The following is a 16,068-nucleotide window of genomic DNA, read 5'->3' on the forward strand; positions in this document are numbered from 1 at the left end:
CATCCTGCCCCCAGTGTGTCCAGCATATTGGCCCAGTGTCTCCAGCATATTGCCCCAGTGACTCCAGCATATTGCCCCCAGTGTGTCCAGCATTTTGTCCCCAGTGTGTCCAGCATATTGCCCCCAGTGTCTCCAGCATATTGCCCACAGTGTCTCCAGCATATTGCCCACAGTGTCTCCAGCATGTTGCCCACAGTTTGTCCAGCATTCTGCCCCAGTGTGTCCAGCATCCTGCTGCCAGTGTGTCCAGCATATTGCCCCCAGTGTCTCCAGCATATTGCCCCCAGTGTCTCCAGCATATTGCCCCAGTGTGTCCAGCATTCTGCCCCCAGTGTGTCCAGCATATTGCCCCCAGTGTGTCCAGCATATTGCCCCCAGTGTGTCCAGCATATTGCCCTCAGTGTGTCCAGCATAATGCCCCCAGTGTGCCCAGCATATTGCCCCCAGTGTGTCCGGCATAATGCCCCCAGTGTGTCCAGCATAATGCCCCCGGTGTGTCCAGCATATTACCCCCGGTGTGCCAAGCATCTCTGCCCCCAGTGTCCAGCATTCTGGCCTGGGCCCCCCGGATTGCCATTCGCAATAAAAAAAAAAAAACCTAGTTCTCCTCACCTGTCCGTGCTCCAGCGGCGAAGCTCCCTCCAGCAGCGCGCACTCGCCGGCGACTGACAATGACATCAGACGCCGGAGACGTGCGTGATGCGGCTGATGTCAGCTGCCAGCCTCTGATTGGCTGGCAGCTGTTAACTATTGACGTGTGGGCGCACGCCCGCACATCGATAGCGTGCCGCAGCGCTGGAAGGGGCCCGGTGAGCAGATGAGACGGGGCCCGATGCGGGCCCCCTCTGCTCACCGGGTCCATACGCCCGGTCAATGGCGGCGGTCAATCTGAGTGGTTGCCCAGGGCCCCCCCACACCACTGGGCCCTGGGCTACCGCCCAGATTGACCTCATTATAATCCGCCACTGGTGACATGGCATCCGCTGTCTATTGCATCCAGTTTTGCACTCCAAAAGTCAAATGATGCTCCTTCACTTCTGAGTCCTGTTGTGTGTCCAAATAATAGTTTTCTATGTCCTCATATGGGGTATCAGTGTACTTTGGAGAAATTGCACAACAATTTTTGGTGTTAATTTTCTCCCGTTATCCTTGCAAAAATGAAAATTTTGGGCTACTGCAACATTTTTGTGGGAAAAAATCTTAATTTTCATTTTTTCCTTGCACATTGCTTTAATTCCTGTTAAGCACCTCAAGGGTTAATACACTTAATTATGGTATTGAGCACTTTGAGGGGTGAAACTTTTAAAATTATGTCATTTTTGGGCAACTTTCTGTCACATAGGCCCCTCAAAATCAATTCATATGTGATGTGGTCCCTAAAACAATTGGTTTTATACATTTTGTTGAACAAATGAGAAATTGCTGATGAACTGTCTAACTTGGTAACAAAACTAAAATTTTGTTACATTGACGTAAAGTAGACATGTGGTAAATAGCTCCAACAAAGTGTTAATCCGCACAGCGGGGAAGCCCACTCAGTGCACAGGTAATTGCATGAACTGATGCTGTAAGCATGTATACAGCAGTAAGTTCTCCGTGAACCGGGGTGCCACTCCAAAGAAAATAGCCACAATGGATACAAAAATTGAAAGGAATGGATGGCACTCACCGGTTAAAAAACATCTTTATTCCAATACTTTAAAACATTGGCGTTGGGAGAATGGGAGCAGGAGTGGAATGGACGACAGCCGTTTCGCGCTGCAGTAGTGCTTCTACTGGTCACACAGGTAAGTGAGACTGACATCACCTCTTAACAGAGGGAGGCAGCTAAACCCCGTCCCCGGTGCTTGAACACATGTGCAGCAGCTATACATAACAATTAAAATGCATTTGGAAAACAAATGAAAACAATACAAAAACACAATAAAACCGGCTTATTACAGGAAGAAGTTAGTCCGGATATAAATGGCTTACGAGCGGGCAGGGAGGATGTGGCAGTGTATTTTAAGGAGTGCGAACAACACGATGTGTTGCAATCACTCAGCACAAAGGCTTTGGAAAGTAAATTGTTCAATCTGACAGAAAAATAGGTTAGATTGTTTTGGACTAACAATACTCGCAAATCATATTTGGAAGTTGGCAGAGATCCTCGTGGTCTAAGAATTTTTAAAGAGGCATAGCATTTCAGAGATGATCCCCAATTTTTGGCTGAGTGGCAAAAAATATTTTTGGAGTGTTTGGAAAAATTGTTGAAATTGGTCTATGAGTTCAATATGAAGAGTTATACACAATTGGAGTTGGACATTAAAAAGACCAAGGACGAGGTTAAGTCCAGATTATCAGACCCACAATGGTTATCCCTGACTAAAAAAATGAACATTAAATTAACTGCCCTTCAAGTGAATGTGAAACAAGTGAAAAGGGATACATTTATTCGAGATAAAGGGGATTATGACTCTGATCGGGTTTTCACATGGAATAAAAACAGGAATGAATATGAGAGTGGGAATCCACAAAAGTTTTTTCACTGTAAGAGGAACAACAGAAAACACGGAACTAAGAAATACAAAAATGAATATCTGACAACAGAGTCTGACTCCAATGCACAAGAAAAATCTTCTATTTCACCAGGCCCATCAGATCGAGCCCCTGCATATCTAATGGCCCCGACACCCCCTTAAGGCGAAGAACATGCAGAGGGGGTAAGGGGAGAAAACGCAGGACGCCAACGGAAAAGGAAACATGTGTCATGGAGACAGAGACATTAATGGATCCTTCCAATAACATGGTGTTGAATTTAACTGTCCATAATTTGAACAGTTCACACATATCCGTTCACTCAAAAGGACTGGGCTTTTGTATTCCGGAGGCTTTTAATTTTGTGGACTTTAAGGCCGGCGTCACACTAGCGAGTTTTACGGACGTATGAGCGCCGAAAATACGTCCGTAAAAAACGCATTACACACGGCCCAATTATTCTCTATGGGCCTGCTCCTATCAGCCGTATATTACGCATCCGTAATATACGGTCTTGTACGGCCGTAGAAAATCGCAGCATGCTGCGTTTGTCACCGTATTGCGCAAAAAAATCGCCCATGAAAGTCTATGGGGGCGAGAAAAATACGGATTCCACACGGATCAGCAGTGTGACTTGCGAGAAATACGCAGCGGTGTTAGTGAAAAGCCGGTAATTCAATTGCCGGCTTCTCATTTCTCCTTCCCAAACCCGACATTATATGAGACATAGTTTACATACAGTAAACCATCTCATATCCCCTTTTTTTTTGCATATTCCACACTACTAATGTTAGTAGTGTGTATGTGCAAAATTTGGTTGCTGTAGCTGCTAAAATAAAGGGTTAAATGGCGGAAAAAATTGGCGTGGGCTCCCACGCAATTTTCTCCGCCAGAGTGGTAAAGCCAGTGACTGAGGGCAGATATTAATAGCCTAGAGAGGGTCCATGGTTATTGGCCCCCCCTGGCTACAAACATCTGCCCCCAGCCACCCCAGAAAAGGCACAAATGGAAGATGCGCCTATTCTGGCACTTGGCCACTCTCTTCCCACTCCCGTGTAGCGGTGGGATATGGGGTAATGAAGGGTTAATGTCACCTTGCTATTGTAAGGTGACATTAAGCCAGATGAATAATGGAGAGGCATCAATTATGATGCCTATCCATTATTAATCCAATTGTATGAAAGGGTTAAAAACCACACACACACATTATTAAAAATTATTTTAATGAAATAAACACACAGGTTGTTTTAATATTTTATTGCTCTCTCAATCCACCTGAAGACCCTCGCTTGGCAAAATAATAAACCAACAATATACATACCTTCTGATGAACTGTCACGTCCCACGAAGTAAATCCATCTGAAGGGGTTAAATCAATTTACAGGCAGGAGCTGTGCTAAAGCACTCGCTCGTGCCTGTAATTCCCCGGGTGCTGAAAGGAAAGCTGGGTGATCTGTACTTACATTGAGTCGCGGTGAGGCGCCCTCTGCAGGATGAACTCACATGAACTCGAGTGTGGGAACTTTTCCAAGGCTGCAGTTCATGAGAACATCCAGCAGAGGGCGCCTCACCGCGACTCAATGTAAGTACAGATCACCCAGCTTTCCTTTCAGCACCCGGGGAATTACAGGCACGAGCTTTAGCTTTAGCACAGCTCCTGCCTGTAAATTGATTTAACCCCTTCAGATGGATTTACTTCGTGGGACGTGACAGTTCATCAGAAGGTATGTATATTGTTGGTTTATTATTTTGCCAAGCGAGGGTCTTCAGGTGGATTGAGAGAGCAATAAAATATTAAAACAACCTGTGTGTTTATTTCATTAAAATTATTTTTAATAATGTGTGTGTGTGGTTTTTAACCCTTTCATACAATTGGATTAATAATGGATAGGTGTCATAATTGACGCCTCTCCATTATTAATCTGGCTTAATGTCACCTTACAATAGCAAGGTGACATTAACCCTTCATTACCCCATATCCCACCACTACACGGGAGTGGGAAGAGAGTGGCCAAGTGCCAGAATAGGCGCATCTTCCAGATATGCCTTTTTGGGGTGGATGGGGGCAGATGTTTGTAGCCAGGGGGGCCAATAACCATGGACCCTCTCTAGGCTATTAATATCTGCCCTCAGTCACTGGCTTTACCACTCTGGCGGAGAAAATTGCACGGGAGCCCACGCCAATTTTTTCCGCCATTTAACCCTTTATTTTAGCAGCTACAGCAACCACATTTTGCACATACACACTACTAACATTAGTAGTGTGGAATATGCAAAAAAAAGGGGATATGAGATGGTTTACTGTATGTAAACCATGTCTCATATCATGTCGGGTTTGGGAAGGAGAAATGAAAAGCCAGCAATTGAATTACCGGCTTTTCACATATGTCGCGCTGAATTAAATATAAATACAGAATATATATATATATATGTGTCTCAATGACATATATATATATATATATACTGTATATATTTTTTAATGAACATTTGAGCACATAAATCCATTAGATGTCGGTTTTGCAAGCCTGCGAGAAAATATTGCAGTACGGATGCCATACGGATTACATACGGAGGATGCCATGCGCAAAATACGCTGACACCCCCTGCCTACGGATGACATACGGACCACTATTTTGGGGACTTTTCTGCGTATTACGGCCGTAAAAAACAGACCGTATTGTCTTACGCTGAGTGTGACGCCGGCCTTAGAAGGGGAGAGCCCATGCCAGGTGGGCCCTTTGGGGTTCCTCGCTGGCACTGATTCCCTGGCTGATATTAGGGCAGATGCCCAGATTTTGTGTGATTTAACTGCCCCGGAGGTTGCTCACCCCATAGATGATGAGTCTTTCAAACTATTTACAGGGGGTGTGCCATCAACGTTTATGTCCCAAGTTTCCCCTGGGAATGTAATCGATTTATTTGAGACCCAGGTACTAAAGGATGTGGAATCTATTATATATCCGATTGCCCCGCCTAACCTCACAACTTTAGAGAAATGTGCCCTTTTTGAAATCAGAGAATGGTCTGATGTGGTTCTGAGGAATGCAGATAAGGGCGGCAATGTAGTTTTATTACCAAAAGAACAGTATTTGGCGGAGGCCACGAGACAGTTGTCTGATACGTCTACCTATTTAAGATTGACACAAGATCCTACAAATAGGTTCAAGAATGAATTACGAACCTTTTTGCGTAAAAATGTAGAATTGGGTGTTTTGTCCAGAAAAAAGGCTGAGAAGCTGCTGCTGGAGTTCCTATGCTGCCCTCACTGGTATTATATTCCAAAAGTTCATAAGTCCCTCACTACCCCGCCAGGATGCCCCATTGTGTCAGGGATTGGATCCCTTACAGAGCCATTATCACAGTACATGGATTGGTTGTTGCGTCCTTTGCTGCATGACATTCCCTCCTACAGTATATTAAGGATAATGATGAGTTTTTAGGGGGCCTTAGGGGTATTACTTGGCAGGCAGGCTTTTCCTTGGTCTCTATTGACGTGGAAAGCCTGTACACAAGGATCCCCCAGGATTTGGGTGTAGCAGCTTTGAGGAAAATTTGGAGGTCATTAAAAAGAAGTGATGGTTTTGTCAACTTTGTGTGTGAGGGCATGGATTTCAAATTAAAACACAATGCGTTCAAATTTATGGATTCCTGGTTCTTGGAATGCACTGGGACCGCGATGGGAACTCCGGTAGCGTGAACTTTTGCAAACCTTTTTCTGGCTTTGCTGGAGTAGGATTATGTGTACAATATTGGAAATAATTTTTTGAGGCACGTCAGACTTTATGTTCGCTATGTGGATGACATTTTCATGATATGGGACAGACCTCGTGAATTATTTGATGATTTTGTCCAGTATCTCAATGAGTCTAATCGAATGAATATGTCGTTCACATCGAGATATGGAGGCCTTGATTTGGATTTTTTTAGACATACAAATTAACGTTGTGGATGGTGCGATCTGTACCAGAGTGTTTCGAAAACCGTCTGCTACGAACTCTGTCCTACATTTTGATAGTTTCCATCCGGCTCATGTAAAACGCTCCCTCCCTTATAGCCAATTATTAAGATTGAAGAGGATTAATAATACTCAGGAGAGCTGCACTCAGCAGGCAGAAGAGTTGTGTGACAGGTTCCACTGTAGGGGTTATCCCAATGAACTTTTGAATGAGGCTAACAATAGGGTTAATCAGGCAAGAGACAATAATCGTGGTTCTGCCCACAAACATGATAAAAGATTTGTTTTTTGTTTTAAATATGGCCCTATGGACGGTATCATACGGTCAGCTATTTGCAGGAATTGGCACATTCTAGAACGTGATAAAGATATTGCGGTGGTGGCAGCAAGGGGTCCCATTATTTCTAATAGACGCAGTACCACTCTGGGTGACATAATAGTGAAAAAACGGATGGTGAAGCAACAGGGTAATTGGTTAAGTAAAAGTGTTCCTCATGGTAATTTTAAGTGTGGACATTGTCCTTTTTGTAATTACCATGATATAAGTCAAACACTTTGCATTGGAGGTGTGTCTCATACTGTCAAAGATTTCATCACATACAAAACGACCCATGTGGTTTATGTGGTTTTATGTTGCTGTAAGTCCTTCTATATTGGCAAGACCAATCGCCCTCTCTATGTGAGGTTCAGAGAGCATTTCAACTCGGTCAGTTCAGGCAAGGGGGTTCCACGTTTGATCAAACATGTTAGGGAATTCCATGGAGGAAACCCAGAGGTGCTGTCTTTTGCTGGTCTTGAAAGGGTGTCTCTTCCAGTGCAAGGAGGAGATCTGCATAAGCTTCTACTAAAAAGAGAGGCCATATGGATTATGCCCACTCGAGCGCAAGAATCCGCTGGTTTGAATGAAAGCTTGGATATATCCATTTCCTGTAATAAGCCGGTTTTATTGTGTTTTTGTATTGTTTTCATTTGTTTCCCAAATGCATTTTAATTGTTATGTATAGCTGCTGCACATGTGTTCAATCACCGGGGGTGGGGTTTAGCTGCCTCCCTCTGTTAAGAGGTGATGTCAGTCTCACTTACCTGCGTGACCAGTAGAAGCGCCACTGCAGCGCGAAACGGCTGTCGTCCATTCCACTCCTGCTCCCATCCTCCCGACGCCAATATTTTAAAGTATTGGAATAAAGATGTTTTTTTATCCGGTGAGTGCCATCCGTTCCTTTAAATTTTTGTAGACATGTGGTAAATGTTAATTATTAACTTTTTTGTGCTATAACTATTTTTCTGGCCTTGGGGTACTGTATGTGACTGCAGACTTGTGACTCCTCACAGCGCACCACTGCTCCTTGTGAGGATTCTCCTATGTTGTTGCTGGGTGCAGTGAATGAGTGACTGCAAGTATGCAATTTGCAAACTTCTGGCCACATTCCGACTAGACATGTTTAGCCTTGCTCAATAGACTTGCATTGACGGAGGCCATGTACGTCTATTCGGCACATAACCGCATGTATGCTCTGTAAATGAATTGTTTCCTGCGGGATTTAAAGAAAGAGAGGTTTATAACATTTCTTAAAGGGAAATGTTATAAAAAAAAAAATTGAAAAAATGTGAAGTATTAATGTTTTAATGTTGTTAAAATATGTTATAATTTGTTTTTAATTAAGTAAAGTATGAAAAATAATTGGTTTGGTATTTCCACTTTAAACACTAGGGGGAGCAGCTGCTGAAATTTGACATGAAAACCTAGTGTACAACTATTTCACATTATGACTGCAGTAAATGTGGGCGGGGTCTGCTCATGTGTGTGATGTCACTGCTCCCCGCCCCTTCTGGGTGTTTGTTAAAAGATAAGAAAGGATAACTTTTAGGATCACAGTGAGGAGCTATTTGTTGGGGACTGCCAGTGATACTGACAAGTAGACAGTGTCACCGAGGATGGCTGACGGCACAGATTCTGTTAGTTGGTGCTGCTCACTGTATCATAAACTGGGGTTAGATACACAGAGTGTAGCACACACACTGGGATTATTCGCAGCACGTGATACACTACACGTATCTTGATACGGGGCTCAATGTAATATATTGCATGATGGGATTAGATACAGCGGTCTGGGGCATATCACATATGATGGGATTAGATACAGTAGTCTGGTAAGTATCACACATGATGTGATTAGATGCAGAGGTCTTGGGCGTATTATGCATGATAGGATTACATACAGCGGTCTGGTGCATATTGCACATGATGGGATTAGATACAGCAGTCTGAGGAGTGTCACATCTGTTGGTATTAGATACAGCGATCTGGGGAGTCTCACATCTGTTGGTATTAAGGTACCTTCACATTAAGCGACGCTGCAGCGATAGCGACAACGATGCCGATCGCTGCAGCGTCGCTGTTTGATCGCTGGAGAGCTGTCACACAGACCGCTCTCCAGCGACCAATGATGCTGAGGTCCCCGGGTAACCAGGGTAAACATCGGGTTACTAAGCGCAGGGCCGCGCTTAGTAATCCGATGTTTACCCTGGTTACCAGCGTAAAATGTAAAAAAAACAAACAGTACATACTTACATTCGCGTCCCCCGGCGTCCGCTTCCTGCACTGACTGAGCGCCGGCCCTAACAGCAGAGCGGTGACGTCACCGCTGTGCTGTACTTTCACTTTCACTTTACGACGCTCAGTCAGTGTGGGAAGCGGACGCCGGGGGACGCGAAGGTGAGTGTACTGTTTGTTTTTTTTACATTTTACACTGGTAACCAGGGTAAACATCGGGTTACTAAGCGCGGCCCTGCGCTTAGTAACCCGATGTTTACCCTGGTTACCAGTGTAAAACATCGCTGGTATCGTTGCTTTTGGTGTCAAACACGACGATACACGCCGGTCTGACGACCAAATAAAGTTCTGAACTTTGTTCAACGACCAGCGATATCACAGCAGGATCCTGATCGCTGCTGGGTGTCAAACTAAACGATATCGCTAGCCAGGACGCTGCAACGTCACGGATCGCTAGCGATATCGTTTAGTGTGAAGGTACCTTTAGATACAGCGATCTGGGGAGTCTCACATCTGTTGGTATTAGATACAGCGATCTGGGGAGTCTCACACATGATGGGATTAGATATGTTTTCACTTTATACTGTATTTCTTACTTGAAGCTGCGATCATCCGATCTTTTCTACTATACATAGGAAAATACATATGCATGCTCATACACACAGGAAAATACATATGCATGCTCATATACACAGGAAAAAAGGTATATAAAGACTTTTGTTAGTGAGGTGAATAACATTCCTGTCATTACCCATTTTATTCTCTGTCCTGTCTCCTACCACTTCCCCCTCCTGCTGTAATCCCTGTTCACTTTCCTGCACTCCAGGAGTCGACTCCCTCACTGTCTCCCCATCACCTTTTCTCCATTACTATCCAGTATTTTATCTCTAATGGCTGTGAATGCAGCTTACCAGAGATAATTGGGACTGTGTGTATATGGGGGACGCAGAGACAGAAACAAAGTAGGAGAAGGACACAGTAGAGCCTGGCATCGTGTGAGGAGCAGGTGATGTCTGCTCAGGATGCATAGTGCAGCGCCTGGAGTAGCAGGACAGAGGAGCAAGGAGATAAGTCACCCGCACTCACTGCTCTCCATCCTCCGGCTCCAGTGAGCGCTTCTTTCCTCTGCTGTCCACCTCCGGTGTCTACAGCTTCTTCTCCTCACAACACAGGACCTGCTATGCCGGAAGAGCAGTACAGCTTCTGACATAACAGGGCCTGTGACAGAGTGTAAGTGGAGCTTAGCGTATAGCACTGGGCTATAATAAAATGGAGCCCGGCCACACCTACAGCTGTGAGTTGGACAGCCCACAGAGTCTTGCCTGGTTCACAGCTGATGCAACTGTATTGGAAGAGGGGTCGGTGTCTGACCGCAGTCTCCTATGCCCAGGGGCTGCCTTATCAGCAGTTTAGAAGTGTCATGCAGCAACCATTACAGACCTGCAAAGTAAAATGGCATCCCCAAGTATCTACATTAAAACATTATTTAAAAAAAACACATAAATCCTATTTAGCGCAACATTTGCAAAAACAACATGTTTTGTAACTTTTTTTTTTGTAAATAATGTAAAAATGTGGCACCTTCCCTCAAAAGAGCTTTCATTCAAAGAGTATATTTTATTTAGAGGCAAAGTAGCTCCAATTAAAGAGTATAGATAAATTGATAGATTGATTAATATGTTATAATATGAGTTTATCTAAAAAACGTTCTTTCTTTCAGGTACCAGATACACACAGGTCTTCAGCATTCCATAATTCGACCTTCTCAGCCAAACTGTTTGCCACTGGACAATCTGACGTTACCACAGAAACTAAAGAGCGTTGGTTACACAACCCATATGGTTGGAAAATGGCACCTGGGGTTTTATCGCAAGGAATGCATGCCAACACACAGAGGGTTTGATTCTTTCTTTGGATCACTTTTGGGAAGTGGTGATTACTATAACCATTATAAATGTGACAGCCCAGGTACATGTGGATATGACTTGTATGAAAATGACAATGCAGCATGGGAACATGACCATGGTATTTATTCTACAGAAATGTACACTCAAAGAGTACATGACATTTTGGCCAGCCACAATCCCAAGAAGCCTTTATTTCTCTATATTGCTTACCAAGCTGTGCACTCTCCTTTACAAGCGCCTGGAAATTATTTAGAAAATTATAAGTCAATAACTAATGTTAACAGGAGAAGATATGCCGCCATGCTGTCATGCTTAGATGAAGCCGTTAACAATATTACCATAGCATTACAAAAATATGGCTTTTATGAGAACAGCATCCTTATTTATTCCTCGGACAATGGTGGACAGCCAACGGCGGGAGGCAACAATTGGCCTCTCCGTGGAAGCAAGGGGACTTATTGGGAAGGTGGTATACGTTCCGTTGGTTTTGTCCATAGCCCATTTTTAAAAGTCAGTGGCCACATCTGTAGAGAACTAATCCATATAACAGACTGGTTTCCAACACTAGTTACTTTGGCTGGTGGTGAAATAGGGGAGGACATGAAACTAGATGGCTATGACATATGGGAAACAATAAGCGAAGGAAAACGTTCCCCAAGAATCGATATCCTACACAATATAGATCCTATGTATACCAAGGCAAGAAATGGCTCCTGGACTGCTGGCTTTGGCATTTGGAATACTGCTATTCAATCTGCTATTAGAGTAAACCAGTGGAAACTACTAACTGGAAACCCTGGCTATGGTGATTGGGTGCCTCCTCAAAGTTTTAGCAACATTGGACTTAATCGCTGGCACAATGAACGTGTGTCTCTCACAAATGGAAAATCTTTGTGGCTTTTTAACATAACTGCCGATCCATATGAAAGAATTGATTTGTCTGAAAAGTACCCAGATGTAGTAAAGCAGTTGCTTAGAAGACTTGCGCAGTTCAACAAATCTGCAGTCCCAGTAAGATATCCCCCAAAGGATCCAAGGAGCAACCCTAAACTTAATGGAGGAGTTTGGGGTCCTTGGTACAAGGAAAGTAAAAAACAGAAAAAGACTAACAAAAAATCTAAGAAAAAGAAGGACAAGAAGAATGCCAAGCATCGTAAACAACAGTATTCTGGTTGTCATCCTTCTTTGTCCAACTCATAAAGCAAAGATCAATTACAAGACAATTAGTGGTCTACTGTATAAAAAATTCTCTGTCAAGGGAACTAGTAGTGCGTTATTATATTAAGTAGCACCTTGTACTGTACACAGTGCAATATTCCATTGTTGCTGGAATATTTTTACATGTGCAATACACCATGACTGATTTTTTTAAAGATTTATGATTTTTTTTGCTGTTTAGAAATTTCACATTGAAATTAAAACCTGTTATATGATTCAAAATGCTACAAAACTGAGCTAAAATGAAGTCCCCTATGTATATTTAATATGTGAATATGGTCAATATTATAAATATTCAATGAGAAGTTATGAAAATAGAAACGAATGCTGGTTTCTTAGAATTCACCTATAATGTCGAGGCATTTTATAACAATTATATGTTTACTTTTTCTTCTCCAAAATCGATTAGTAGAATTGATAAAAACTAGAATGTGACTCAAAAAATTCACTTCAACAGTATTTGTCAAACAATCAGCTTTCCTATTACATGTTACATGTCACCATTAAAAACTAAATAGCTATTACTGTAGTTTAAATTATGGGGTTCTCTTAAAGGGGTTGTCTGGCCTTAGGCTACTCTATGTGACTATAGACTTGCAATTCCTCACATCAGGCTCACAGTGCGCTATGAGCATTCTCTGGTGCCAGCATCGGGAGTTATGGGCGCGTGACTGCATGTATGCGATTTGCATGAATGCAATCACGTGCCAACTAGACATGTGTGGCCTTTACTTACTGCAAGTGTATTGATTGAGGCCAGACATGTGTATTTGGAATGTATGAAAAGCACATACTTACTTTCATATGACCGCCCTCTCCCAGTCCCGGAATCAGAGAGTCCTCACAGTGTACAGTGCGTGCGATGTGAGAATTCACAAGTCTGTAGTCACATAGAGTGACTGCGGACTTGTAGCCTAAAGCCAGACAACCCTTTTAAGTTTGTTATCAGATATCTAAACGCCTGAACCAAATAAATCTATAAGTAAAGCTATAACATTAGCATGTTGGATAGAAATATGCTTTAAGATCCTCTGCTTAACTATATGGTATATACAACTGTTCACACAAACTATATGAGGTACTATATATATAGTATATTCATTTAGTCTTTACACTGTTTTTTAAATATTGGTTTTTTTGGCTAATTTTTGGTGATATATCATTCAAAGGAAACTGACTTACCTACCTAAACATTTGCACTTTGTTGAAAATATTGGATGGGGTTCCCTGTTATAGTTTATATGTGGATAAAATCTACTTAAAAAGTTGAGTAACTCCGCTTTACTTTTGAACCATTCTCTAAAATGCAGTCTCATCCACAGCTACACTCACCATCTGATTCTTTCTATGGAGTAAATATAAACTGTAAAATGGAAATGATTGAAAGTACACGTGATCAGAGAAGCGTATCACAAAAGAGTAATAAAAACACACAATGCATACTGTTATCTACAGCATGCCATCATTAAGTATTTTATGTTCATCTGTGATTGCATACAATTGAATATGAGTCATTGTCTGCTTTTTGAAATGACTCCTATGAGGTTTTTTTTCTACATCAGTTATCACTCATGCTGATAGAATTATGAAGTCTTATACAATCAGTATGTTATGCAGAGTTATTAAAGTGGTAATGTAGCGGTTCTTTCCTATCAATTCCAATGAAGTATTTGTGCATCAAGTCTAACGCCACTCAAACATGTGCGATTATCTTTAGTTACCTCCAGATAAAGAAGCTGTATTGGGTCCACCAAACAACATGTGTCTTCATAACAAAGGCCATTTGCAGTCATTACTGAGACTTAAAGCATATCTGTAGCTTCAGGCAAAAACACAAATAAAGCATGGTCTTGCAGCCTTCATGCCCTTCAACAAGTTAAAACTGCTTTTGGTGCACATACGAGGCTTTCTTGGAACTGTCCTGCTTCTTATGCTCTGTAATTTTCCTTCCTTTTCAATTGATAACTCCCTTTTATCTACATTCAAACAGCACAAGAACGTTCTTTCCCTGACAACCCATCAACATCAACTTCCTGGGCAATCCCATTAAGTATATGTATATATGGGAATCTGCCACTATGAGAGCACCATAATGTAGGAGCAGAAACCATAATTTCAGTGATGTGTCACTTATTGGGCTGTGATTTGCTGTTTCAATACAATCAATGTTTTATCAGCAGGAGATTATCACTAGAGGACAATTAGTCTGTTCATCCTAGTCCAACTGTTATACACCTATCCTGAATATACTGGGCTCTGCTGCCTTCATCTTTGTCTGCTGCTCTCTGTTGTGCTCCATGTTGGATTTTGTAGGTTGCCTGGCATGGCTCAGTGATGTCGTCTCCCTAATCCTATTTAAGGGCTGTTAGGATACACATCCTTGTCATCGAATTGAGACTCTAGGGGTTTGCTCATTTACCTGTACTTGCTGTCTTTTGAACCTGCATCCATCCCTGCTTGGTTCCACTCCATCTGTCTGATTGCTCGAGATTTCAGATAGTGTAAGGCCACCAATTCCCAGACTCTGTGCTTCCCCCTCACCGTTGCCCCTACTACAGGCTTAGCAGATCCACCTCACTAGGTGAGCTCTACCCCGACTATGCCCCCACCACTGAATACACTGTACACTGTCACTATACAAAATACACAGAAAGCTGTGATATGTGTGGGGCTAGATACAACTCAACAACTGAGCTCTACCAGAACTGCAGGAAGGAAAACTGTAAATCTATCATGACTGCCACAACCACTAAACTAGCTGATACATCTCTGGGATTAAGGTCTATATCTGTAACCCATGCTGCTGGCAGATTTAATAGTAAAAAAAACTGCTGACATATTCCCTTTAACACTGTGCAGGCTTCTTTTTTGCCATGTAGATTTTTTCCTGTCCCTTATAGGGATTTCAATCGGATTCCCATTTATACACACACACACGGACACAGAGGCTCATCTAATAACAAGCTTTATTGAGTTCTTATAATTAAGCTTTGTAAAAGATAAAATCTGAATAAAAAGGAAATCTAAAAAAGCATGAAGAGAACACACAAACTGTATTCAGTTGGTCTGCATTTCTTGCAGGAGATGTATGGTATTACAAGATGTCCCTTCAAACTAATAGGCAACCTTGCATTACCACATCCAGTGAAATACAACATAGAATAATGAATCAAATGGACAGAACAACACTAATTATTCGATAGGTGATCAATGTTAGACTAGTGGGAAGCAACCACTGATACCCGCACGATTAATGGCGACACATGTCTGGTGCGTACAAGCTTGCCTGGACCAAAAACGAGCATATGTGCTGCTCCTTCATTCACGCTCTACAGGCTTGGGGTCATGAGCACAGCTGAAGAATTGAGATCCGGATCCTACCCACCTACACTTATCCATTGGGAAATTATGGTTAATGTATTAGTAAGTGTTGGTAATGACCATTGTTTCTTACATTATTACTAATATGAGAATATACTAAATAAAATGCATGACATTTCATATAAGTTCATGTGTTTCCTTACTATTGATTTTTTGTTTCTTATTTTCTATTCAGGCACATTTTATGTTTACTCTGTTATATATTAAATTCTGTTTACCAGCCCTCAGGGCCTGCACATGGACATGAGGAAAGAAGACATGTGCCTCACATTATAGTTGAAAGGAAAAAAAGCTCTTGTGTTTTAAGTGCAGCTTGAAGAAATACATGTTTTTTCAATGCAAAGGCTAAACCATGATACAGGACAAGTATATTAGCCATTCTTAAGGGTGTTATCAAACATTTAAAAAAAAAGAATCCTTCTATGCAATATACTGTAGACCCTGCAAACTTCATAACACACAAATGTTATGAAGTCCAAATATAAAGATATTCGAAAAACATATATGGTTCACCTAATTGGAAAAAGCTAATAATT

The 16,068-nt window shown here is 42.2% G+C and overlaps 1 protein-coding gene across 1 annotated transcript in view; it reads left to right on the forward strand.

Moving 5' to 3' along the window:
• ARSJ (arylsulfatase family member J) overlaps positions 1-15,637 on the forward strand; it is a 174,500-nt gene extending 158,863 nt beyond the window's left edge. The window contains exon 2 of the mRNA XM_077278695.1: positions 10,747-15,637. Within this exon, the coding sequence (XP_077134810.1) occupies positions 10,747-12,133 (1,387 nt within the window). The 3' untranslated portion in view covers positions 12,134-15,637. The remainder of the gene's footprint in view (positions 1-10,746) is intronic.
• Positions 15,638-16,068: the final 431 nt, after the last annotated feature.

The sequence above is a fragment of the Ranitomeya variabilis genome, chromosome 1 (assembly GCF_051348905.1).
Source record: "Ranitomeya variabilis isolate aRanVar5 chromosome 1, aRanVar5.hap1, whole genome shotgun sequence".
NCBI classification, from domain to species: domain Eukaryota; kingdom Metazoa; phylum Chordata; class Amphibia; order Anura; family Dendrobatidae; genus Ranitomeya; species Ranitomeya variabilis.